Here is a 27346-nt window from a genome sequence, read left to right as displayed (position 1 = left end):
GTATTTGTTCTTCTATTTATACCGATGCCCGACAACTCTTGAACATTCTAAATACGTGCTATTTTTTACAGAAGACAATTGGATCTTAACATAATTTATACGATCATTTAGTCTAATGCCAATACGTCATATTCAAGAAATTAGATAGTGAGATTGTTTTTTTTTTTTCGACATACAAAAATCTCTGTCAGGCTTTTGTCTATTGCGAAAAATTCCTCACTACTTCCTCCCGTAAGTTAAGGTTGTGTCTTAATCACAGTATGACTAATCTTTAAATTCAAATTTGATTTGAAATCAAATACGCATATTTTTCTTTGTATGATTGAAATTTTTTTAATTCAAATCTACTAACTCAACGATAGGGAGATATTTAAGTCGCGTCCTATTGGAAACTTAATTTCCAATTTAATGAGAAACCAAACGAGGACTAAAAAGAAAAATATTCTTACACTTTCTGCAATTTTTGGCCACATAAAAAATCAACAAAAATTAGAAACCCGATAACTTATTCAGAAAAGAAAGCGATTTTTGGCCAAATAAAAAATCAATAAAAATTAGAAACCGAACAACTTATCCAGAAAAGTTCTCAAGAGGATCCTCGTCAGATTCTCTTTGTGAGAATCCTAGGGATCATCCAATCACATTCGTTCATTATACATTATGCAATCAGAAATTATTATAAATTTTTTTATTTAAAATTGAATATAAATAGTACCTAAAAAAAACTGACTGCATAATATATGATGAATAGATGTAATTAGAAGATTCCTATAATCCTCACAAAAAGAATCTGACGAGAATCCTCTCTCGAAAAGTTCAACACACTCCCCACAGTTCCAGATATTTCCTTGGATCCCACAGCACATCCAGCTATATGCCACAAGCCCGCCACGCGCCCCTCCCAACAAATAAATCCCAGTCGTCCACGTGGTTTTGATCCAATGGTCCACAAGGCCCTTAGCCACCCATATATCCCAGTCCCTTTCTCCATTTCCACACTCACTCAAAACCCTCATTTTCATCTATTTCTCTCTCCACAATCATGCTTCTCAAAGCTTCTTCGGCCTCCTCTCACTTGCTTGCTCGCGGGGACAGTTTTTGTCCTCTATTTTCCTCTGCTCCGTCGTCATCGCCGCCGTCAGTTTCGTACTCGTTCTCGCCTCTGAACTCCTCCACGTCTATGTCCTCGATTCTCCGGTTCTCTCCGGCGAGAAATGAACGTGGGGTCGTCGTCTGCGCTTCGAAGAACGCGAATAATCGGCCGCTTACCGGTGTGGTTTTCGAGCCGTTTGAGGAGGTGAAGAAGGAGCTCGACCTCGTCCCTACTCTCCCACAAATCTCTCTCGCCCGCCAGAAGTTCACTGACGAAAGCGAGGCCGCCATTAACGAGCAGATCAAGTGGGTTTTCCTTCTTTTCCATTCACGTGTTATATATCTATGAAGGAATTGTTGTTTCTAACTTTCTATAGTATTTGATTACTGCAATAAATTTTGTGTATTAAAGTTTAAATCTTGAAGAAATATCCGATTGTGCCTTCAATTGTTTAATGCGAATTGTACTATCCGTATACCTGCTAGGATTTGTGTATGGTTGGATTAGTAAATCTTCGTTCTTGGATTTGTGTATGAATTTTTGGTTTCGAATTTCGTATCTAAAAGTATTGCAACTGTGAATCCGACTAATCATTGTCGAAATTCGGTTGTATTTGCTTACGCTCTGATGCACGCTAACGGTTGATTTGTTTCTTTGGTGGAATATCAGTGTGGAGTACAATGTCTCGTACATTTACCATGCCATGTACGCCTATTTCGACAGGGACAATGTTGCGCGCAAGGGTATTGCCAAGTAATGTCCTGGAAATACTTTATGCTAATTTGAACATTTTAATACAGTGATTTCGTTATTTATGGTTGCGTTATATCGCAGGTTTTTCAAGGAATCGAGTGAGGAAGAAAGGGATCATGCCGAGAAATTAATGGAATACCAGGTGTTTGTCTTAGTCCTTGTCTAGTATATTATTTTATTGTGTTTTTATTACTCTGATAGGCCTTAAATTCAGTTTACCGTTTGTAAAAACGGAGTTCCTTATCACTTTTCTTTTTGTTTATTGTCGGCATTTCCCAGAATAAGCGTGGTGGAAGAGTGAAGTTGCAGTCAATTCTGATGCCTGTGTCGGAGTTCGATCATCCAGAGAAAGGAGATGCTTTATATGGTTAGTTTTATTGGCCCTCGCTTATATACTCAGTGTGGGATTTACATGAATATTTCTTATTTAGTTGTGTCGTAGAACATTGTTATTGAGTTTTGAAGAAAAATGATCACCTGTTTAACAAGAAAAGTTGATGTGTATATGCAATTTAATGTGTGCTGGCTTATTTAAACGAGAAACGAGAAAGGCAAGGACCAAACATCTGGTTTTTGCAGATGATTTTCTGTCAATGGACTAGTTTATAGGACTGATATACTATGATTTAACTGTTAATTATTGAGCTTTAACTCGGTCCTATGTTTTCGATTCAGCAATGGAGCTTGCATTGTCACTCGAGAAACTGACAAATGAAAAGCTGCTCCACTTACACAGTGTAAGACATCCATTCTTATTGTATGCTGTCTTCTTAGTATAAGATGATTAGGTTCAGGTGATTGTATTTGTACCAGTTACATCGTTTGGTTCGTGTTATGAATTCACAATCTTATTATGCTGTGTTCATCCTCGAATTTATGACTAACAGGTTGCTGTGAAGAACAAAGATCCGCAGTTAACAGATTTTGTTGAAACCGAGTTTTTGGCTGAGCAGGTTAGTCTTGATATCCTCTTTTATTTGTCCCGAGTTGGAAAGGTTCTACAGGGACACCTGCGGCATGATTTTTGATGTTGTGCTTTTACCTTTGTAGGTGGAAGCCATCAAGAAAATATCTGAATATGTTGCTCAAATAAGGAGAGTTGGCAAAGGACATGGTAGGAACCCATAATTCAATTTCGTTGTCATCGTTATCCTACGTTTACTGTTCGCCTTTTGACAATAACATTATCTGATTTCATTTCCTGTTTCTTAAAACTGTATGCTATTCCGTGTGTTCCAGGGGTTTGGCACTTCGACCAGGCGCTGCTCCATGGGGATGCTGTTGCTGCGTGATGATGAGTTTGTCGCTGTTAAAAGTGGTGTTATGTTGTCTGGTGTGTTGATTGTGTCTGTTTATAGGTTTTGGTTGCATGGTTAGAACCTTTTATTAGTTTATCGGATGACTGAAAATACACGAGGGACAAATTTTAGCCAATTTAGTTGAATGCAGCTTATGAATCTGTTTGGTTTTTACATATTTATGAATATTGAATAGAGGTTGACATATCTTAGAAAAAAGGGGAGGAAAAAAGTCTACCGGATTTTTTGGTGACCCTTTGGATACTTTTGGGTGGAACTCCACAGGAAAAGGGCAGGCAAATGATTCTCATACCCCTTTTTTATATGCCAGTAAAGAGGACTGCCATGTAAAGGGGTTGGGAATCTTTCACGGAACTCATTACGGTACATGCATAAACTTTAGGATTAATCTCGGTTTACTACTATGAAGTTTCTTGATTTTAACATTTGGTACATCAAGTTTTTTTCGTCCCAAAGTGTATGTAAAATCATAATTTTGAAACAATTTCATACATCTGTTAAGGTTGTTAAATCAGCCGTTAACTAATGATGTGGCGTCTACATGAACAATGATTGGACGTCACGTATCAATACTGACCCACATGAACATTTAAAAAAATTAAAAAAAATTGAAAACCCATCATTCTCCTACAGATTACAAAAATAATCCAATATCCCAAATCTTTGAGCAAATTTAAGGGGGCAAGAAAGCTACCCACTTCACCATACCAATCATTTTCTCTGGCATTTCAAAGAAAAATCGAAGCTTTAAATATGCGGAAATTTAAATTATTTACCTATCAGAGAAGAGCATCCCAGCACAAAGGCAGCCAATGCAAAACAAAAGGGTCCATTTCCGAGACACAAAACTCTTTGATGCCTCTCCTTCTCTACTCTTCCAAGACATTCTTTCTCTCAAATTCGACCAATCAAGCTAAATCATTTACCATCCCCAAGTCAATGAAGTCAACGCACTCGTTTGACCCAAAATTCAGATCCAGAAATCCACATTCCTTGAAAAAAAATGGAACACCCAAATGGCTCCTCCGAGTGCTCAAACAATGGAGGTTTTGGTTTTGTCGGTGGGTTTCTGGGTGTTATGTCTGTAATCTTGGCACTTATTTCTTCCCCCAACTGAGTCGACTCAATCAGCCCACAACCACCATGTTATCCTCCAAGTTCACTCAGTGGACACCAACCACCCTCTCAGCCTCGAAGACACCGACTTCACCGCCGTCACAACTTTCAAGACCACCGCTGCGCTGAATCTGACCCTAAAACCACCTCCAAACCCAAATTCAGCAAGCGAAGAGGAATCGCCCACTTGTTTCAGAAAATCAGACAATCGTCACTGCCGAGCCCCACCTCTCGCTCCCCCATCCTCTTTGTCATTGCCGTTCCCAACTACCTCTCATTCGGCGGCTTAATCAAAGCTGGCCTCGGCGGCGAGTGAGACCTCTCGGCCATTATACCCAACTGTGTGTACCATCCGATATCCTCCAAGAAATGGGTCCATCCCTCCCCCTCCGAGCCCATGGACCTCACTTCCGTCGCCGTCCGCTGTCCAATCGACCGCGGCTACCTAATAAACGTAGACCTCCAGCGCGAGATCTGGGCTAACCTCTTCTCCTCCCTCCTTCGGGTTAACCCAGCACCGGCAGTGGAGAAAGAAGGGAGGGAGAGTTGGGTGGGCGCAGAGGAAAGAAGGGAGGGAGGGTTGGGTGGGATCGAGGGGTGTGAGGTAGGAGAATGATGGCTTTTTAAATTTTATTTTTAATATTCATGTGTTCCGTATTGACACATGACATCCAATTATTATCCACGTGGGCGCCATGTAACCAGTTAACGATTGATTTAACAACAACCTTAACGGATGTATGAAACTGTCCAAAATTATGACTTCAGGTACTATTCTAGGACGAAAAAAACTTGATATACCAAATGTTAAAAATCAAGAAATTTTAAGGTAGTAAACTGAGATTAACCCTAAACTTTAATATTTTATCATCTAGGGCAAGCTTGATAGTGTCGTTGGCCTTGATGAGAGGGTTAGGGTAGCGGATGCTTTATCCGTCGTAGGTATTAGAGCACTTCCAACGTTGGCTGGTGCTCAGGGGGAGGTGGACCAAACAGGGCTCCATAGCCCGGCAGAAGCATTCCAGTGTTGGGAGCCCGAGGGACTGGCCAGGCCCGAGCAAGAGGCCCATGAGGAATCGCCAACTCGCGAGCCCCGGACCTAAAGCAGGACTGACGTCAGTCTGGCATCAGTCACAATTTTTATTTTTTTTCTGTCAGGCGCGTGCGCCTCACCCGCGCGTGGGGGTGCGTTAGTAGACAAGTTTTAGACCCCAGGGGTCCACGGAGCAGTTGGCCTTAGTTACCGTTGGGAAGCTATGTGGCTTCCCACGGTGCGTTCTATCTCAACGGCTCTTTAAAATAGGCAGTTTGATATGCAACGGTAATTAAAAAAAATTTCTGATTTAATATCAACCGTTCGATCTAAGATCAACGGTTGATATTAATTTGCTTTATAAATAAAAAAATAAAAGAAAAATAGTTTTAAAAGTAAGAAAAGTTACCGTTGTGACACATGGCACAAACTGGAGTGTTGAAATTCAAATTTTTTTTATATCCAACGGCAAAGATTAATTAGTTGAATAAAAATTTAAAAAAAAATTGTAAAAAATTTTAAAAAAGATTTGAAATTTTATTTTAAAAAAATTGTTTTTACTTTTCTATAAATACCTTCTCATTATCATCTACCTTACACCACAATCTCATATTTTCTCAATTACTTTCAATCACATTCCTTTCTTTCTCTCAAAGTTTCAATCCATTTTTTTTCAACAAAATGACTACTGATGCAGGTACGAATTGGTCGCTTCTTGAAGATGTTACGTTGTGTACTAGCTGGGTTGAAGTTACTCATAGTTCGTTACAGATAATGAGATGTAGTTGCGAGAAATGTGGAGTTTTATTCATACTAATTATCTTGAGAAAATTGGTGGGAAAATAACCAAAAAATCGATGTCCAGTCGTTGAAAATTACTTAGCCAATCGTTTAATACGTGGAGAGACGCCTTGGCACAAGCTAGTAATAATATTCGAAGTGGGGAAAATTACTCGAATCAGGTAACAATATATTATTTATTTGTTTGTACTATACCCAAATTTACATTATAATTATTTGTTTGTATTATTTATTTGTTACCTATTTTCATTATAATTATTTCTTCTTCCACATTGTGTAGGAACTTCAAGCACAAGCTTGGTACGGTGCCAAAACCAAAAGCAAAAATAAATCATTCAACCGGTGGGAATGTTGGAATATTGTCAAAGATTGTCCTAGATTTAGAGTTGTGTCTGTCGGTCCAGAAGTTTTCATGAACAGCACCCTTCTACACTCTACACCAGATCATGGCTCGCATGTTCATGAAAATGATACAGAAGAAGTGCCCGAAACGCCCCTCCCTGAACAAGCATCGGGTTCGACCCGTTATCCAATTAGGCCTCAAGGTAAGAAGGCTTCAAAAATAAAAGGGAGTGCTTCCAAGAATGATTATGCAAAGTACATGGAAGAACTTGCTAGCCAAGGTGAATTGACTTTGGCGCGGGAAATGGCGAAATATGAGGCTGATAAGGCTAGAGAAGAGGCAAAAGCTGCAGCTATTGAGAGAGAATTTCAAGCTAATGAGAGAGAAAAATAGCTACTTAGGCAAAAAAGAGAACATGTTAGAGAAGAAAGAATGGTTCAACGAGATCGTGAGATTATGAACACGCCTTTAGAAAGGAAGTCTCCAAATTCTAAATTTTTTTGGAAGTCAGAGAAAGCGGATGTGGTGCGAAGGAGGTGTGCAAGAGAAGCGAGAGCAAGACAAGATGGTCCTAGCACCACAAGAGAAGATCATCCTAGCACCACAAATTGGTTAAATGATGATGAATAGAGTAGTTTTTGTAATCAGAGCCCATAATTTTCCAATCACTTTGGGTTGTAATTTATTATTTATTGAAAATAGTACTTTATGTTGTTTCCAATTTATTGAATTTAGTAATTTATTTAAAGTGAGAGTAAATTTATTTAATTTGGTAAGTTATTTACACTAAAAGAATATTTATTCAAATGACAAAAACACACCAAATAAAATTACATAAGCATGCCGAATAATAAAAAACTCACTAAAGCTAAACTAAAAAAAAACACACCAACTAAAATTAAATAAACACACCAAATAAAAACAAACACGCTAAATAAACTTAATTATCTTCAGCTTGTTTCAATGCCCACTGGTGCTCTATCAAGTTATTATGCCGGGCATTGTGCATATATGGCCTTTGAAGTGCAGTATATCGTTGAATGACCAATTCATTATAACGTCCATCCCTTTCTAATGGCTCATGTTGCACGGGTTCTTCGGTGCCATCATGAGCGCAATATATACGTGTTCTTGAATTGTTCATTGTGTCTAGCTCATATTCATCAACGACATCATGATCGTACTCATCTTCCACAATCATGTTGTGAAGAATGATGCACGTCATCATGATGGATCGAAGCGACTCTACATCAAACAATCTGATAGCACCCCTGACAATCGCCTAGTGAGCTTGGAGGATACCAAAACAACGCTCCACATCCTTCCTGCACCCCTCTTGACAACTTGCAAAGTGTTTTTCCTTTGCACTTCGCGGACGTGAGACTGTTTTGACAAATGTTGACCACCTTGGGTAAATGTCGTATGCTAAGTAGTATGGTCCGTTGTACATATGTTCGTTGACGCAGTACGTGACTTTTGGTGCATTTCCTTGCAGGACATCGTTGAACACTGGGGATTGGGCAAATACGTTGAGGTCATTTTGAGCTCCCGAAAAAGGCGTGCCAAATCCATGTATCAAAAGATGCCATCGCTTCCAAAATGATACTTTTTGCTCATTTTCTGTCCCCATAAGCGCCTTGCCATACACTTGGACATTTTTTCCACGTCCAATGCATACAATCAATGCTTCCAATCATCCCAGGAAAACCACGCATCTCGGCCTTCTTTAGAAGCCTTTGCAAGTCCATGTTTGTAGGTTTTCGGAGACACTCTACGGTGTAGATAGATTCGATTGCTCTGCAAAACCTCATCAGGGACTCATCCTCGTTATCTCATCCACTTAGTCTGCAGATACTCCATATGTAAGCATCCGCAAGGGAGCAGTAATTTTTTGCTGAGGAATGAGACCTATAGCACCAAAAGCATCATTCTTTTGCACAAAGTAAGAATCATGGTTGCAAACAGCAATCATGATTTTGTTGAACAAATGTCATTCCATTCTAAAACGACGTTTAAAGTACGTATCAGGGAATGCACTATTACGGACAAAATAATCGTCCAATAATTCCGTACCTCGTCGTTGTCTGCTTCTATCAAGGTTTCCAGAACGGCTGGGCCTGCAGATCTAAGCCACAACTTGGATGACTCGACAGGAATGTGAGGCTTGCTTCGTCATCTCTCCTTCGAAGCTCCTCATCTTCTTCCCTCTTATTTTTTGCCACCTGGAGATTGAACATTCCTTCTGATTGGTTAAACAATTCTTCCTCTTTCTGATCGAGTTCCCACATCATCCTTGAGGAAGAAGAAGACATTGTAAGAAAGAAGCAAAAACTACGAATAATGATAGAGGTTTTTGTGAAGAATGAAGCATAAAGTATGAATAATGATAGAGATCTTGAGAAAATTGGTGTGAGATTTGTGAGGATGGATGGTGGATTATATGGAGGATTCAGAAAGGATTAGGTTGTAGATAATGCCACGTGGCATGCCGTCATTCGTTAAAAATCTGATGGAAATCTATCCTCAAAGATTGTAAACAGATTATGACACTTAGTGCGACGTGATTGGTTAATAATCTTATCAGAAATCTATCACCAAGAATTGTATTTTCGGATAATGACATGTGGTATGCCGTCATTCGTTAAAAATCTGATGGAAAACTATCCTCAAATATTGTAAACAGATTATGACACATGGTGCAACGTGATTGGTTAATAATCTTATCAGAAATCCATCACCAATAATTGTATTTTCAGATAATGACGCATGGCGCAACAAGTACGATTAAAAATCTTATCGGAAATTCATGCCCAATAATTATCTTTTTGGATTTTATGTCAAGTGGCGCAACGAGAACGATTAAAAATCTTATCCGAAATTACAAATAAAATTATTTTGTATTATTTAATAATACTTCAGATAATGACACATGGCACAACAAGAACGATTAAAAATCTTATCCGAAATGACAATTAAAATTATTTTGTATTATTTTATAAATAAGAGTGAAAATATGACTTTAGCCATTCAAACTCAATTTTCTTCATATAAAACCCTACATAACTTTTTTACTCAAAGAAAACCCAATGACTAAGATCCACATAAGCAAATTCATTTACTTCATATTAATTCACACATTTTACATTTTTCACATGCCTAAAATACCCCTATTACATACTTGATGTAGACAATTAATTGTAAGGAAATAGTAAATGATTTTGCAACAAGAAAAAAAAAAGACATTAATGTTAAAAATTTATTGCATATTAATTTTTTAGAAAGGTTTTGAATTTTCATAAAACTATTCGATTCAGTTTTTTCACTGTACTCTTGAATACTTTTGAATTTTTCCTTTTTTTTTATTAATATATTAGAACATTGTATTTCATTATCTACATGCACATTAATTTACCTACGAACAATTATACCATGGGTGTAATATAATATCTCTTTTTTACAATAATGCAAAATAATGTTTATACCAACAACAAAACGTGCCTAACATATTTACTAATACATGGAAAATAAATCACCTATATTAAGAAGAAATGTAGTTCGATGTATAATATTAAAAATACTATGTTACACCCATGTTTATACAACAATAAAATGTGCCTAACATATCTAACAATACATGAAAAAGAATTTACCTACAAGTTAGAGAAATGTTATTTGGTTGCGTGTAGTATAAATTTTTTTAATAATTGGAAAAATTAAATATAGCTAGGTGTAGTGTAATTTTTTTTTTATATAATTAGAACAAATTAATTTACTTACCTACTCTTTGAAATGTTCATTTCCAATGATGCAAAATGTAAGATCCCACATCGCCCAGGGGAGTGATCCTTTTATGTATTCTCATCCCTACCTAGCACGAGGCCTTTTGGGAGCTCACTGGCTTCGGATTCCATTGGAACTCCGAAGTTAAGCGAGTAGCGTACAAGAACATTTCATTATGAGTGACCCACTGGGAAGTTCTCATGTGAGTTCCCAGAAACAAAACCGTGAGGGCGTGGTTGGGGCCCAAAGCGGATAATATCATGCTACGGTGGTGGAGCGGGCCTGAGATGTGGTGGACCTCGGGCCGGGATATGACAATTTGGTATCAGAGCCTAACTTTGGTCGTGGTGTGCCAACGAGGACGTCGAGTTCCTAAGGGGGATGGATTGTAAGATCCCACATCGCCCATGGGAGTGATCCTTATATGTATATTCTCATCCTTACCTAGCATGAGGCCTTTTGGGAGCTCACTGGCTTCGGGTTCCATTGGAACTCCGAAGTTAAGCGAGTAGCGTGAGAACACTTCCATGATGAGTGACCTATTGGGAAGTTCTCGTGTGAGTTCCCAGAAACAAAACCGTGAGGGCGTGGTCGGGTCCAAAGCGGACAATATCATCCTACGGTGGTGGAGCGGACCCGGGATGTAGTGGACCTCGGGCGGGGATATGACACAAAAGGTTCATTACCTAACTACAAATTAATTTCCAATAATTTACCTACAACAATTATACCATGGGTGTAATGTAACATCTTTCTTTACGATGATACAAAATATTGCATGTACCAACAACAAAACTTGCCTAACATAAGTACTTGTACATGGAAAATAATTTACCTATAACAAAAGAAATGCAGTTTGATGTATAAAATCAACAATATTATGTTCCACTCATGTTTATACAACAACAACAAAACGTGTCTAACATATATAACATTACATAGAAAATAATTTACCTACAAGTTAGAGGAATGTTATTTGATTCAAAATATATAATATAGGTGTAGTATTTTTTTTTTAAAATAATTGGAACAAACTAATTTACCTACCAATTAATATGGATAAAATTGCTACAAAATATATCATGAAAAAAAAAAACTACTTTTCTAGTTTGACATAGATACGGTTAATGCAAACACTTTTTTCATTTTATTTCACTTTTTCTACTACTTTTAATTTGGCATAAATTTAGGAATTTGGAAAAGTGACCATAAAGTATGAGTGGCATGCGTGTAAATAAATTGTATTAATAGGCCAATAGTGTTCCTATATGTTTGCAAATTTAAAATTTGGGCTTAAATTGGATGTTTAAAGATAGATGAGTTTTTATATAGAAATAATGAATTGTAAGGGCTAAAATCTAAAACACCCAAAAGAGTGAAAATATGACTTTAGCCATTCAAAAATACTAATATTTTATTGCCTATTGCCAAGGCTATTGAAGTGCAACGGTGGAGATGCAAAAGACGATTACTGTTCATTAAGGACAGTTACTGTTCACTAGGTGGATAACATAATGTATTGCTTGGGGGGAGGTTTCACACGCTGGAGTTGCTTTTAATGTATGAGATGCCCTTCTGCCCAAATTGCACAGACCAGACCTTGGAAAGTTTGAATTGCAGCAAAAAACCCATTCTCAAGAAATCAGAATAGAGAAAATGTTCATCAGTTAACTGGATGAAATGCAGTTTGAGCGGAGGGCGAACCGACCCTTTGTGTTATTCAAGTTGTGGAAATTCTCATTCGTTTTGGGGATTGAAATAACTTCTGCAATTCAAGGAGCAATAAAAGTTCTACAACAAAATCTACATAAATATAAGTACTTGGCAAAAACTAATAATATAATGAACAGATACGATTCACGAATATTTAAAATCCTTACCAAAATGAATTGGAGATGAGCACAAATTATCGGGAAAAGTTCAACACACTCCCCACAGTTCCAGATATTTCCGTGGATCCCACAGCACATCCAGCTATGCCACAAGCCCGCCACGCGCCCCTCCCAACAAATCAAACCCGGTCGTCCACGTGGTTTTGATCCAAGGGTCCCACAGCCCTTAGCCACCCATATATTCCAGTCCCTTTCTCCACTTCCACACTCAGTCAAAAGTCAAAACCCTTATCTTCCTCTGTTACCCTCTCCAGAATCATGCTTCTCAAAGCTTCTTCGGCCTCCTCTCCCTCGCTCGCTCGCGGGGACAGTTTTTGTCCTCTGTTTTCCTCTGCTCCGCCGTCATCACCGCCGTCGGTTTCGTACTCGTTCTCGCCTCTGACCTCCTCCACGTCTATGTCCTCGATTCTCCGGTTCTCTCCGGCGAGAAATGAAAGTGGGATCGTCGTCTGCGCTTCAAAGAACGCGAATAATCGGCCGCTTACCGGTGTGGTTTTCGAGCCGTTTGAGGAAGTGAAGAAGGAGCTCGACCTCGTCCCTACTCTCCCACAAGTCTCTCTCGCCCGCCAGAAGTTCACTGACGAAAGCGAGGCCGCCATTAACGAGCAGATCAAGTGGGTTTTCTTTCTTTTCCCTTCACGTGTTATATATCTATGAAGGAATTGTTGTTTCTATAGTATTTGATTACTGCAATTAATTTTGTGTGTTAAAGTTTAAATCTTGAAGAAATATCCGATTGTGCCCTTAATTATTTTATGCGAATTGTTCTATCCGTATACCTGCTAGGATTTGTGTATGGTTGGATTAGTAAATCTTTGTTCTTGGATTTGTGTATGAATGTTTGGTTTCGAATTTCGTATCTAAAAGTATTGCAACTGTGAATCCGACTAATCTTTGTCGAAATTCGGTTGTATTTGCTTACGCTCTGATGCACGCTAACGGTAGATTTGTTTCTTTGGTGGAATATCAGTGTGGAGTACAATGTCTCGTACATTTACCATGCCATGTACGCCTATTTCGACAGGGACAATGTTGCGCTCAAGGGTCTTGCCAAGTAATGTCCTGGAAATACTTTATGCTAATTTGAGCATTTTAATACAGTGATTTTGTTATTTATGGTTGCGTTATATCGCAGGTTTTTCAAGGAATCGAGTGAGGAAGAAAGGGATCATGCCGAGAAATTAATGGAATATCAGGTGTTTGTCTTAGTCCTTGTCTAGTATATTATCTTTTGTGTTTTTATTACTCTGATGAGCCGTAACTTCAGTTTACCGTTTGTAAAACCGAGTTCCTTGTCACTTTTCTTTTTGTTTATTGTTGGCATTTCCCAGAATAAGCGTGGTGGAAGAGTGAAGTTGCAGACAATTCTGATGCCTGTGTCTGAGTTTGACCATCCAGAGAAAGGAGATGCTTTATATGGTTAGTTTTATTGGCCCTGGCTTGTGTATTTGTGACAAGAACATTAACAATTAAATTTTGGCTCCTGGACACCGTTCTGTTATATTCTCCATTGGGATTTACATGAATATTTCTTATTTAGTTGTGTTGTAGAACATTGTTATTGGGCTTTGAAGAAAATTGGTCACCTGTTTAACGATGAAAGTTGATGTGATATATGCAATTTAAGGTGTGCTGGCTTATTTAAACGAGAAATGAGAAACACCTGGTTTTTGTAGATGATTTTCTGTCAATGGACTAGTTTATAGGACTGATATACTACGATTTAACTGTTAATTATTGAGCTCTAACTCGGTCCTATGTTTTCAATTCAGCAATGGAGCTTGCATTGTCACTCGAGAAACTGACAAATGAAAAGCTGCTCCACTTACACAGCGTAAGACATCCATTCTTATTGTATGTTGTCTTCTTAGTATAAGATGATTAGTTTCAGGTGATTGTATTTGTACCAGTAACATCGTTTGGTTTGTGTTATGAATTCATAATCTTATTATGCTGTGTTCATCCTCGAATTTACGACTAACAGGTTGCTGTGAAGAGCAAAGATCCGCAGTTAACAGATTTTGTTGAAACCGAGTTTTTGGCTGAGCAGGTTAGTCTTGATATCCTCTTTTATTTGTCCCGAGTTGGAAAGGTTCTACAGGGACACTTGCGGCATGATTTTTGATGTTGTGCTTTTTACCTTTGTAGGTGGAAGCAATCAAGAAAATATCTGAATATGTTGCTCAACTAAGGAGAGTTGGCAAAGGACATGGTAGGAACCCATAATTCAATTTCGTTGTCATCGTTATCCTACGTTAACTGTTTGTCATTTGACAATAACATTATCTGATTTCATTTCCCATTTCTTAAAACTGTATGCTATTCCGTGTGTTCCAGGGGTGTGGCACTTCGACCAGGCGCTGCTCCACGGGGATGCTGTTGCTGCGTGATGATGAGTTTGTCGCTGTTGAAAGTGGTGTTATGTTGTCTGGTGCGTTGATTGTAGCTGTTTATAGGTTTTGGTTGCATGGTTAGAACCTTTTGTTAGTTTATCGGATGAGGAAAATACACGAGGGACAAATTTTAGCCAAATTAGTTGAATGCAGCTTATGTATCTGTTTGGTTTTTACATATTTATGAATAATGAATAGAAGTTGACATATCTTAGAAAAAAGGGGAGGAAAAAAGTCTGGTCTACCGGATTTTTTGGTGACCCTTTGGATACTTTTGGGTGGAACTCCACTGGAAAAGGGCAAATGATTCTCATACCCCTTTTTTATATGCCAGCAAAGTGGACTGCCGTGTAAAGGGGTTGGGAATCTTTCACTGAACTGATTACGGTACATGCACAAACTTATACTGAAAGATTTATATATGACCGTTAGATGGTGAATGTATTAACCAAATTCATGTCTCCTAGGACTGCTGACTAGGGGGTTAGTTTATACGTCAATTCGAGTAGTTCAAAGGTTTTTACTTGTCACCAAGCTTTATATGATATTGCAAACAAAATTTCGTATGTTAGAAGGAAGACGTTTACCCAACTAGGGAAGTAACTCTAAACATAAATTTACACGTTTACCCAACTAGGGGAGTAACTCTAAACAAAAATTTACAGTAGGGGAGTAACTTTGAACAAAGATCTGATGGTTAAAAAACTCGAAAATATAATAGTGTACTCTGAAGCACCCGAGAAAGTTTCGTAATCCGCCGCCAACTTGACCTAGGTTATGAAGTATCAAGTGTACTTTGGGAGGGATTTAGCTGCATTCGCAACGGGTTGTCGTTGATTTGTTCACATTCAAACCTTGTTTGGTTGAGTATTTCGTTATAGATGAAATAAACAGTTAGAATTACCCAGTACTGAGCAAAACAAACAGGAAATGTTTGAGTTTTGAAGAACAAATTCCGAACCAACAGCTCCAGGTCTGCAGCAAAACGAACAGCCACACAAGTAAATCAAAATTTGAAGGCTGTGCATGGTTACTTATGCCGTCGCTGCCTGTTGGGCTGCTTGCCTCTTTTTCGCCTCTTCAATGATGGTCAGCTTGATACCCTTTCCCATGGGAAGACTTACCCACGGCTTTGTCCCCTTGCCAATGGTGAACACATTGCCCAATCGAGTAGCAAACTCATGGCCGGTGGCATCCTGGACGTGGATTGTCTCGAAACTTCCCTTGTGTTTCTCCCTGTTCTTGATTACTCCAACACGCCCTCTGTTCCTTCCACCGGTAACCATCACCACATTGCCAACATCGAACTTAATGAAGTCGGTGATCTTGTTGGCCTCTAGGTCAAGCTTTATAGTGTCGTTGGCCTTGATGAGAGGGTCAGGGTAGCGGATGGTCCGTCCGTCGTAGGTGTTAATGTATGGGATGCCCTTCTGCCCAAATTGCACAGACCGGACCTTGCAAAGTTTGAACTGCAGTGAAAAACCCGTTCTCAAGAAATCAGAATAGAGAAAATGTCCATCAGTTAACTGGATGAAATGCAGTTTGAGCGGAGACCGAACCGACCCTTTGTGTTATTCAAGTTGTGGAATTTTGCAGATCGAAAATATCCATATGGGGCAATGAAACATGATCCAAATGCAGTAGTTATCACTGTTCTAAAAATCTCTTTCTAGGCGCTAGGCGGCTGGCTACCGTCTCAATTAATGCCTAGACGTTTGAAAATTAAGAAAGGACGCTCAGACCTGCTGAGGCGCCCTCCTAGACCACATAGGCACCCGCCTAGCCTGTCCAGACCCGCCTAGACACTTGCCTAGGTTGCAACTCACTTAGAAAATAGATAACCTTCCTTTTGCATTTTATTGTTTCTAATAAATTGTAAAAGACTTATTGAATACTTAAATAAACACACATTATATGTTTGCTCCACATGTTTTCACTATGTTCTACTACTTCATAATATATATATCATTCTATTTTCTGGTTTATGATAAATATAATAGATTTACTTAAATCCACCTGGTCCGCCTAGGCGCTAGACCCTAGCCCGCGGCCCAACTAGCGCCTAGCGTCTTTTAGAACCTTGATAGTTATTCAAGTCATGTAAATTTTTTTGGACGAGAGTTTAAGTCATGCATTTGAAAAGGAAAAATAACCTTTGCCTCTTCGTCCCGGATTGAGTGGAGACGGAACCGACCCTTTGTGTCATAAAGGAGACGGAAATTCTCATTTGTTTTGGGGATTGAAATAACATCTGCAAATCAAGGAGCAATATAAGTTCTATGACAAAATCTACGGCCACGAAATGAAAGGAAACATCTCCTAATACTCTTGTGAATTGCAGTTGAACGCATCTACAGTTACATGAAATATGGAATAAGATCACCACGCAATGGCGGTAGCACTTAATAACGGCTGAAAATGGGTGCTGTGAACAAGGAAGCATAAACAATCATCCGACAACTAGCCATGTTACAAGCCTGGAAATAAAAGATAGGATGAACATACCCATGAAACCGGAAGGATATGTTTTGTCAGTCCGAACCTTGCCGTCAACCAGAACATGCCGTTGCATCAAGATGGAAATGACCTCCCGGTAAGTTAGAGCATATTTCAATCGGTTTCGTAGAATAATGACCAAGGGAAGGCATTCCCTGGACTTGTGAGGCCCAGATGAAGGCTTAGGTGCCTAAGTAACAGAAGAATTTAAGCAACAAACGAACGAAATAATCCATTTACAAAGGAGAAATGAAGCAGCACCACAAGCATCAACATTAAAGGGAGAACAAATAATAGGTTTTCAACTTACAAATGCTCCGCCAAGTTTGTCGAGCATCCAATGCTTCGGGGCATTGAGCCTCTTCAAATGCTTCTTCAAACCTCTCGCCTGCACAAGTCACAAGCCTAAAACTCATGCGATTTGTAAACAAGAACATAATTCAGCTAGCAAGAAACTTCTGTTTCTCCCCATGGCTTCGTTACGGAGTATTTGATTCGGGTTCAAACATACTGTCACATTATCATTTTCTCTAATCCCAAATCATATTCTTAGAGCAACAGAATTGAAAGTTCAATTCATAACAGCTTTTCAAAAACTACACTAAACTCGTCAATATAATTTTACAATGCAGAACACAATAATTCTGGTTATAGATAATGTGAATTTACATTGATTAATACAAGTAATTAATCAGTTCAACAAAATCAAACAAGATTTTTTTGCTCTAATTAGTAAATACAAGCTTATTACAATTTTCCAGCAATTTTAAAAATCATGAAATAGTTATACAGCACAAAAAAGAAAAATATTAAATAACCAGAATTAAGATTTAGATCTGGGATATACATATCATACGGATTTGAGGAATGATAATAGTAAAGAGAGTAAAATACTAATTCAATAGCGATGGGAAATATGAAAAATAAAAATTACGAGGTAAAAAAATAAGAAAAATGAAGAACAGAAAGGTGAGAGGGTAATTACCATTTTGGGACTGTGATCTTGAACTCTGGGGAAGTATCTGAGCTTCCGATGGAGCTCTGAACGGGCAAGAGGGAGGGAGAGAGCGAGAGAGAGGGAGGGAGGGAGAGAGAGAGACGCCCTCACTAAAACCCTACAGAATGGCGCAGGGTGGGCTTTGAGGGGATCCAACTGCTACTTGGGCCATGACTTCACTACTCGGCCCGCGATTACATCGTGGATCATTTTGTAACTCAGAGGGAAGCGTTTGTTGTATCGGACTATCTCGGACTAGACTAGCTTCAGGGACTAAACTAGACTGGCTTATACTACACTAAGCTGAACTGACTTAATGAAGCGTTTGATGCAGTGTTTAACTAAAAAGGAGGATAATACCAAACTACAATATTATATTTTTTAATTCATATCTAATATTATTATATTAATTAATTCTACCTTTTTTTTATTCTAAAAAAAACTCTCCCTCTCTCCGGAAGCCTCCACCAGTCCATCTTTTTCTCCCTTTTATCTCCCTGGTTCTCTCCGTCCCTCGCTCTCCTTCCCTTCCTTCTTTTTTGTGATTAATTGCCAAAAAAATTTCCTGCAAAACGAAGAATCGAGCTTGGTTTTTCATGTTTTTGTTTGGTAGGTGTGGAACCCCGAATGGGCGAGCTTGGTTGGCCTAGATCCGTTCAATTTTGGGTTTGACCTCGTTGAAGTGGTGGTTTGTGCTTTGCAGCGTCGTCGTTGAAGCGGGGATTGGGGACACTTTTGCCCGTCGTTACGCTTGTAGCAGCGCTCATCCGGCAGCATTCTTTCAAATATCTCATCTTTTGGGGATTGGGGTTTCGACGACGGTGTAGGTCTGTCGTCGATTGTCGGACGACTACGAGGACGATGCGAAGTATATTGGAGTCGTGGACGAGCCTGAGATGAAGCAAAGCAAGTGCAGGAGACAGGATTAGCAATCCTTTCCTTTTCGGGGGGTCTCGCTAAGGCCCCTTAGCGAAGTATTTAATCCCAGCGAGTCCGACTTAGTCTCATTAAACATAATCCAAACACGATGTAAGTATCATAACCAATCCAGTGAAACTTAGAGAAGCCAATCAAACACGCCCTAGATGAATTGCAATATTCTCTTTTCAAGTGAGTTAGGGATAAATGTCAATTATTTTGTGGTAAAAAAAATGAAAGATGTGCAAAAGGTTGGGCCATAGTTTCTTTAAATATGAACCACACATCCCAAAAGAAGAGATCCTCTCCGGATCTCTTCCACCAAGGTCACCGGATCAAGTGATCCGAACCTTTGAAATTTCACTCAAATGTGGCCTTGGTGGAAGAGGTCCGGATCACTAAAGTAACAATGTTTACATTCTGGTGTTGCAAAGCATTCATATTTGAGTGCTTTTTAAATAATCGAGAACTTGGTCTTAAGGTCCTCTCCGAATCTATATATGTAGTCAGCGAACTTTGAGATTCGAACTACTTATTTTAAATCTTAAGGCTCTTATTAATCCATTCTATTAGCTCATGTTACATAAAACAAGGATCATAATTTCTCTTTTGAACGGCCTGAATCTCTGAATCCGCTAACTTTGAATTTTGAGATCCGGAGAAAATCTCATTTTCTGAACTTGAGCCAAAGATAATGCCCAATTTGACTTGATGTTTTCAAGCTAGAAGGAGATGCAACGCAGGGTTTTTGAGAAATCTTTACGTCCGACTGCTTGTATTCGGCAACACGCTTGTCAGAAGTGGACGACGGTGATACTCTTAGATATACGAGCAGTCAGATATAAGAATTTTTCAAGGGTGTTGAAGCCCAAAAAATGAACACAATGCGCTTGAAATTGATATTTCATTTTATAACACAATATTTTACCCTAAACCATTCTAATATATGAAAAAGGTGATTTTCAGCACACTGCCTTAGCTAAATGACCTAACCCACATTTGTGGCAAGTCTCATACAAGGCACTTAAGGCTTCATCCACTGAAATGGTGGAGGAACCATCTTTCTCCCGTGGCAACCTGCAAGATATTTGCTGTTAACAAGGGTAAAAGTGCTTAACAAAGCTAAGCTTCAATTGTGAAGCACCGGAGACCCCGAGGCTTATGTAACCTACCTTCAAAGCTTCTGAGTTCGAGTTCTCGTAGCTCCTGAACCAGTGCACAACAGCAGCACATAAGGTGAGTAAGAAGGTCGTCACAGCAACTTCCCTACGAAACTAATTCTGGTTACGACGGATAAAAGCAGAAGCGTACTACTCAAGTAGTAATGTAGAAAGAATTATACGATGAGTACCTCTATGTTAAAAAGTTCCCGCAACTTTCTTCTCACACAGCAAGTGTAACAGCAGCAGCCTCCGAAAAGGGAGTAAGCAATAAGATTACTTGCTGCTTGCTCGCGAGCTGTAGTCCAAGGAAAAAGTCGGATCAATTAGGTCTCGTTTGTGAATGCTTCGGTTAAAAGCACTTATGCTTGTTTATGTTTATACGTGAGAGCGGGGATGCTTACATATTTTTCCTTTTGACACCACATTGGCTATCCAGGAAAATGTTCCACAGGGGTAAATGCAGGTCTTCAGGCCTGTTAAAACATGGTAAAATAGTGAGAAAGTGCGTTTGGAACGGGGGTTAACGCGTTTGAGAAACTCACTTAGACAAGGCTCACTGCAACAACCGAAAAGCTCAGCCTGCCACTCCCCCCGGCCTTCATTCTCCGGCTGAAACCCGGGGCCTGTATAGATGGAGTTGGCATTGGTTATGCATCTGTGCCACAAAATGCTTTTAATCAACCATATAATAACGCAGGCTACTAAAATGTGCTTGACGAGAAATGTTTGTTACTGGCATACGTGTTGTAACACAAGTGTATTGGTCACATGTCAATGTGATGGTAGCACCGAAAAATTACTTGTGATTGGCTAGTGTACTCTCAATCCCTCAAACACTACTTACCCTGACACCACATAACTTGGTTCGTTGACAAGAAGCTTCTCAACTTTCTTTCCTGGCAGCACACCACTCACTACATTTTCTGCTACATGAATAAGATGTTCAATTATCCGACATTGATCAGGATCGTTAATCGTTATTGCTCGCCGTAGTTCGATATTCAGCTTCTCCTTCTCCTCCTGGAGTGCCTCATCAAAAGCCATGTTGGGATATTTTCGAGACAGCGCCCTCTCCAATATGTCTGCATCTTTCATTGTCCGATCAGGCTTCAACACCACACCATGAACCTCCATGTCCTGTTCATCAAGTGTATACAACCTCTGATCCTCTTCAATAGCCTCCAAGCTTTCCTTCAAATTCTAAGTTCATAGCCACAATAGTACTAGTTAATTAGTTCATAATATCCCATCAATTTAGACTTATTTTGGTTGAAAATGTTATCTTGTCATACTATTTGTATATTACGAAATAACATTCCAAACAGTCTAATGAGGAAACACCGTCATGTTACGAAATAACATGTCAAATTGTCTTATAAGAAAAGCATTGACATACTTGAAGGCGAAACTCTTGAAGCAGAGAAACCAAGGGGCAGACTAGGAGACCGACGTGGTGGTCAATCTCGGCCTGGACTTGTCGGAATTGATACACCACACTCCATCCCAGGGCAAACATGTAGAGGCAGCTGTTGTCTCTGCAACCCTGTACTAGTAGAAGCGCTTTTACAAGAGCCTTTTCAAGACCATCCAACGGCTCCTTTGTACATGGAAGCTTCATAAAGTCCGTTGATTTCATCTTCTCAAGCAAGTTTCCTACCATCCTTACATGCTCTGCGAGCTGCTGGCAGTTGTGGCGGTGTGTCCTTGCGCTTTGAGCGGTGGACGCAATCGTGTTTGTGAGGCTCACGGCGTCGAGTCCCGGTGCCTCTGCAACATCTGAGCTCGCCATGTTGGACGTTGTGGAAGCTTTTGGAATGCCATAACATCTTTTGCTTTACTTCTTTTTGTTAGTGCAATGTGGTGGTACTTTGTTTGCTTTGTCGTTCTAGAATTGTGAATGCTTTATCAAAGAATTGATCTTTTTTCTTTATTTATTTTTGCTTTGGAGGGAAGGAAATGGGCGGCCAACTTTTGTCATGAGAAATTGTGGTTATAGACAATAATCTATGTAATTGATAATGATTAGTAGGTGAGATCACGCTCGTTTGTAATTGTTTTTAAAATAGTTGAATACACAATTTGTGAAAATGTTTATGGATTTCAAAAACATTTAAAGTATCTTCTGCAAAAAGCACTAATTATGTATTTTTCTTTATAAAAAACACTTAAAGTATTTTAAAATTACTAAAAGCATTTACAAATAATTAGAAAACTCTTTTAAAACGTTTGGCAATCCAAAGTTAAAAAGTATTAAGAAGCACTTTTTTTTTTTTATAACACCTAGCAATCTCCAAGAAGCACTACTAATTTTTCAACAAGTTTTTGAATTTTTATTGAAATTTTCCATTTTCATCTAAGTGCTGTATGTATAAATACTTTAATTTATTTTGTGCCACGAAGAGCGCACCGTCGATATGTCCGAGTGGTTAAGGAGACAGACTCGAAATCTGTTGGGCTTTGCCTGCGCAGGTTCGAATCCTGCTGTCGACGTTCATTTTTTAACTTTTTTTTTTTTTTTTTCCTCTCTGAACTTCCAAGCTTTGGGCCTTGAGCTAATGGTGGCTTTATGCAGCCCATTCATAAAATTAGGAAAAAACAAAAAGAAAAGAAAAAAAAAAAGAAGGTTTTATTCGCACCTATTGTCTTATATTTTCACCCACCTTTTTATGAATTTTTTAATTACAAATTTGTTCATTTGTAAAATAACTAATAAGAACTTTAGTTATCCCCTTTTGCATTACTCTTTTTTTTTTCTTTTTTTTTTTTTTAAAGAAAAGTTTGGGTGTGATAACTCTCACGCTATGTTTAAAAAATTTGTCTCCCTTAAACCCTAACTCATCCTTCACATCTCCTTTCATTCAGAGAAAGCAAAAAGAATGAACTTAGAAGACGACGTTTCTATGAAAGAAGTAGATGATTATGTTTCTGTTGAAGAGGTAAAAGATAATTTTATGTCGCTTATCTTGATTTGTCGACATCGTACAATTGAAGCATATCTCTGTTACTTTTTATTTGAATTTGCATTAGGTTATGGTGCAATTTGTTTCACGTTTTCCTATGAGAATTCCTGGAATTCGTTTTCATTAGGTTTTTTAATGAGTTTTCCTTTAATAACCGTTTCCCTCTTTATCTTTCGATAGTATTGTTGAATTTTATATAATTAATTGCCCTTCGAATAACCAGAAGGTGAAACCCAAATCTCACGCCCTTTGCTTCATACTGGGCACACATTGTTTCAAAGCCTTTTGATGGTGATGAACTTCGAAAACAAATATATATTCCTATTTCTTTATTTCTGAACTTTTCCTTGGATGAGCCCTTGAATGTTATTAGTTCAAAAAAGAGTTGCTGGTTTTTGTTTTCGTTTTTCTTGTACCCAGTATCGCTTTATCAGTAAACTCCCGTGTTTCGATGTTTTTTTGTATTTTTCTGATTAAATTGCTCTTGGTTTGTTCCTCAAAGAATATGAATTGGGATTTTTTCTGTCTTGTTTTGCTTTAGAATTCATGCTCTTCTTTTAGATCCAATTGACCATTGCTCATACACAAGCAAAATAGCTTATCAATAACAAAAATAAACAATCTAGCACAAATTAATCAATAACTTACAAAACTAGAACGAACCTAGAAAGTAAAAATGTGCGACAAAGTAAGAGAATCTCCATCATATGTGGCAAAAATGGAAAATGCATATGAAAAAGAAAACAAAAGGGGAAAAAGCAAAGAATGAAAACCCATAATTCTTCATTCCCACCCCAATTGGAATTTGGAAAGGAAACGGGTTTTTTTTTTTTCTTTTCTAGCCGAGTAATATTATTTGTTTATATTCTTTTTTAAGAAAAATTTATCTCTAAATAATAGTAGGTGGGAATATAACATTTTAATTTTTTAACTTTTTTATAATGGATGTAAATATAACATGGTTAAAAAAAATAAGACAACGAGGTGACTATGGTAGTTAAAAAAAAAAAAAAAAAAAAAAGGGTTTCCGGTACCGAAGTTGAGTTGCTACTATCACAGCTTAGCTATCCGTCTCTGCTCAAAAACCCTAACCCTCTTTGCTCCGGCGCGCCAAGCAAATCAGAAACTCTTTCTCTTTAGAAACACTAACCCTAGGCGTTTCAATCCACCGGGAAGCAGCAGCAACTATGGCTTCCCACACGCCGAACCTAGAGTGCCGGATGTACGAAGCGCGGTACCCGGATGTTGACATGGCGGTGATGATCCAGGTGAAGAACATCGCCGACATGGGCGCCTACGTCTCTCTCCTCGAGTACAACAACATCGAGGGCATGATTCTCTTCTCCGAGCTCTCCCGCCGCCGGATTCGGAGTGTCAGCAGCCTCATCAAGGTCGGACGCATCGAGCCCGTCATGGTCCTCAGGGTCGACAAGGAGAAGGGCTACATCGATTTGAGCAAGCGGAGGGTTTCAGAGGAGGATATTCAGGCCTGCGAGGAGAGGTACAACAAGAGCAAGCTCGTCCACTCCATCATGCGCCACGTCGCCGAGACTTTGGGGATTGATTTGGAGGTAATTTTTGTTGGATTTGGATTGTTAGGGTTTTGTGATGTTTTGGGTTGTGAGAATTTCGTGAGAATTGTACATTGGAGAAGAAAAGTAGACTTTTATGCTGGTCTGTTGTGTTGCAACACTGGAGTTAGAAATTCATTGCTGCAATTTACACAAAAGGTTTTGTTTGGAAGTGCTTTTAAAATGGCTTTTAAAATGATTGAAAGTACTTATAGAGAAAATGTTTTTGGGTTCTAAAAGCACTAGCCCCCACTTCAAGTGCTCTTTTAGGATTCATTTGCATTTTACTAATGATTGGTTCTAAAAATATTTTCATCGAAACCGCTTATGGTCATTTTAGAAGCAATTCCAAATAAGCCCTAAGATTCTGTGTTATTGTTAACTGGGATTTATGGATGCTGCCTTTATCTGAATGGCGGATGGTCAAACAAATTATTGATTTTTTATTGCCTATCGTTTTTCATAGGAGTTTAGGCTATTACTAATTCACTTTATTTGTTACAGGACTTGTATGTCAATATTGGCTGGCCGTTATACCGGAAGTATGGTCATGCTTTTGAGGTGAGGATGTTTACCATTGTTTCAGCTTATGTTTGTGGTGTTGTTTTTCAGTAGTTAACATGATTTATTGCTCTGTGCAGGCTTTCAAAATAGTTGTGACTGATCCTGATTCAGTTCTTAGCACCCTCACATGTGAGGTCAAGGAGGCTGGCCCTGATGGACAGGAGGTAACGCCAGTTTGTGTGCGGTTTATGCCTCATATTCTCTTGTTTATGTCGCATATGTAAAGGTGTCATACTCGCTTGCATCTGAATTTGCAGGTCACTAAGGTTGTTCCTGCTGTGTCAGAGGAAGTTAAAGAATCTCTGGTGAAGAATATTAGGAGAAGAATGACCCCACAACCATTGAAGATCCGTGCTGATATTGAAATGAAATGCTTCCAATTTGATGGTGTTCTTCACATTAAGGTTCTGTTATGTCCTCCAGTGGCCGCTGCTTATTTTTCTTTCATGGTGTTTTTCTTTTTTTAGTGGATTTTGATATTAGACATTGTGATCTGCAGGATGCCATGAGGAAAGCTGAAGCTGCGGGTAATAATGACTGTCCTGTGAAAATTAAACTGGTTGCTCCTCCACTTTATGTTCTAACCACGCAGACTCTTGATAAGGTTTGCTCAAAATGTGATTTAAATCTCCATTTGATCAATTATTGTTTCAATTGCACGATTACTATGCAGAAATCTAGATTACCCAAGAAGCTGTATAGTGTCATGCTGATAGCTGCGATGTCTACATAGACTACATTGTACATTATGCTGTTGTGAATAAGCAAGTGTTTTGATTCAGGGTTTAAAAGTTTGTTTTCCTATCTAGCAAAAAGGAACATTAGAGTTCTGAGCCCAATCACTTCTTTTGTGAAGAAGTAGATCTTCAAATTTTGTACCTTGAACTTTGAATTTGAGTCAGTTAAGACATCACCTGATGGCTGTTATGGATCACAGCCTTTTTCTGCATTTGTTTTTATATCCGCTATCTACTCTTTGTTGTAAGTGTATTGTCTACAAAATAGCGTGTATCTTCTATTTCAACTTCAGATTCAGCAATGAGACTATTTGACCTTGCCATTCTATCACTGATTTTAGTTTCCTCTTGGTTCTTATTTATTGCTTGATTTTTATTATCAAAATCTTCAGTTCCTGCATCGATACAGCATTTGTTACGACTTCTCTTCTATCAATACCATATTTTTGGAAGCTGGAAATTTAGCATGGTTTCTGTTGAGCTTCGGACAGTTGTGAAATATGATTATAATGTTGTCACTAGCTACTTTGCTAATGAGTTTTATTATCTGTTCTGGGTTGGGCAGGAGCAAGGGATATCAGTTCTGAGCAATGCAATTGTAGCGTGCACGCAAGAAATTGAACATCACAAGGGGAAACTAGCAGTGAAGGAAGCACCCAGAGTGGTGAGTGCCAACCCTTCTTCTTCATATTTTGTCTGTTTTACATGTAATCTTGGTTTTGCCGCCTGTTTTTGATATTCAGTGGAAATTGACTTCTTATCAATTTATTATTTTAGAACCTGTAGAACTTACTTTTTATCAGAATAGTCATAGCATTGAGTTTCAAATCCATAGTAATCTCAATTGACTTTTTCACGTAAACTTTTGTATTGCTGGGTCTAATATGGTGTACTGGTGATGTAGGTGAGTGAACGGGATGATAAACTACTTGCCGAGCACATGATTAAGCTTCGCCAGGAGAATGAGGAGGTTAGTGGTGATGAAGGTAGCGAGGAGGAAGAAGACACCGGAATGGGAGAAGTTAACGTTGACGCAGGTCCCGGCATAGTAGATTGAGAAAAAATGTGGATTAGAGATGGTGGCATAACAGTTTACATCAAGCAAGTTCGTTTTTTGATTATTTTGTACTCTAGCTTTATTAACATTTGTATAAAACCGATTTCGACGTATTGTATCATTGAGGTATTTCGGCAATTTACCAAACTGAGCCGAATTTTTGGTGGAGGAATGCAGATACATGACACCTTTAATTTTTATTTCGACATTTAAAACAGCAATGGAGAAATGTTGTGTGCCTCTACTGCTTATATTTGGGGTCGGTAGCAGCAAATAGCCATCTTCTCTCACTTCCTTCCCCAACTCCTCCTTTTGCTTATCTTTTTATGGCCTTAGTTTTCGGATGTCATCTTAGCTTTT

The 27346-nt window shown here is 38.7% G+C and overlaps 4 protein-coding genes, 1 non-coding gene and 2 pseudogenes across 6 annotated transcripts; 5 read left to right on the top strand and 2 right to left on the bottom strand.

Annotated features, from left to right (window-relative positions):
* The first annotated feature begins 988 nt into the window (after positions 1 to 988).
* LOC137733908 (ferritin-3, chloroplastic) lies at positions 989 to 3320 on the top strand. Its single transcript, XM_068473125.2, is given in 9 exon segments — positions 989 to 1398; positions 1763 to 1846; positions 1928 to 1988; positions 2126 to 2213; positions 2522 to 2583; positions 2734 to 2799; positions 2897 to 2960; positions 3086 to 3117; positions 3119 to 3320. Coding segments are annotated over 9 exon segments (918 nt in total). The 5' UTR covers positions 989 to 1042; the 3' UTR covers positions 3224 to 3320.
* Positions 3321 to 4678: 1358 nt separating this feature from the next.
* Positions 4679 to 7088, top strand: LOC148695964 (uncharacterized; annotated as a pseudogene).
* Positions 7089 to 12342: 5254 nt separating this feature from the next.
* Positions 12343 to 14732, top strand: LOC137733907 (ferritin-3, chloroplastic-like; annotated as a pseudogene). The gene is made up of 8 exons (XR_015964140.1): positions 12343 to 12744; positions 13101 to 13184; positions 13266 to 13326; positions 13462 to 13549; positions 13903 to 13964; positions 14115 to 14180; positions 14279 to 14342; positions 14468 to 14732. The product of XR_015964140.1 is annotated as a ferritin-3, chloroplastic-like (transcript).
* A 628-nt stretch (positions 14733 to 15360) lies between these two features.
* On the bottom strand, positions 15361 to 18162 carry LOC137734697 (small ribosomal subunit protein eS4x). Its single transcript, XM_068473955.2, has 5 exons — positions 18005 to 18162; positions 17330 to 17407; positions 17029 to 17209; positions 16677 to 16774; positions 15361 to 15992 (listed from the first exon to the last, which is right to left on the bottom strand). The coding sequence occupies exons 1-5, from the start codon at positions 18005 to 18007 to the stop codon at positions 15558 to 15560; spliced, it is 795 nt and encodes a 264-aa protein (XP_068330056.2). The 5' UTR covers positions 18008 to 18162; the 3' UTR covers positions 15361 to 15557.
* A 1648-nt stretch (positions 18163 to 19810) lies between these two features.
* Positions 19811 to 21963, bottom strand: LOC137734469 (protein MID1-COMPLEMENTING ACTIVITY 1). Its single transcript, XM_088697749.1, has 7 exons — positions 21494 to 21963; positions 20942 to 21297; positions 20640 to 20752; positions 20499 to 20570; positions 20286 to 20392; positions 20107 to 20200; positions 19811 to 20011 (listed from the first exon to the last, which is right to left on the bottom strand). The coding sequence occupies exons 1-7, from the start codon at positions 21884 to 21886 to the stop codon at positions 19959 to 19961; spliced, it is 1188 nt and encodes a 395-aa protein (XP_088553875.1). The 5' UTR covers positions 21887 to 21963; the 3' UTR covers positions 19811 to 19958.
* Positions 21964 to 22505: 542 nt separating this feature from the next.
* On the top strand, positions 22506 to 22587 carry TRNAS-CGA (transfer RNA serine (anticodon CGA)). The gene has a single exon. It is a non-coding gene; the product is annotated as a tRNA-Ser (tRNA).
* A 1230-nt stretch (positions 22588 to 23817) lies between these two features.
* On the top strand, positions 23818 to 27186 carry LOC137733466 (eukaryotic translation initiation factor 2 subunit alpha homolog). Its single transcript, XM_068472617.2, has 7 exons — positions 23818 to 24628; positions 25133 to 25189; positions 25270 to 25356; positions 25450 to 25596; positions 25692 to 25796; positions 26495 to 26593; positions 26834 to 27186. Exons 1-7 carry the CDS (start codon positions 24245 to 24247, stop codon positions 26984 to 26986), a joined length of 1032 nt encoding a protein of 343 aa, XP_068328718.2. The 5' UTR covers positions 23818 to 24244; the 3' UTR covers positions 26987 to 27186.
* Positions 27187 to 27346: the final 160 nt, after the last annotated feature.

Source organism: Pyrus communis, chromosome 7 (assembly GCF_041283825.1).
Source record: "Pyrus communis isolate YQ-2024b chromosome 7, ASM4128382v1, whole genome shotgun sequence".
Classification (NCBI taxonomy): domain Eukaryota; kingdom Viridiplantae; phylum Streptophyta; class Magnoliopsida; order Rosales; family Rosaceae; genus Pyrus; species Pyrus communis.
Note: the sequence above shows the minus strand (reverse complement) of the source record. Positions and strands in the feature narration are given on the sequence as shown.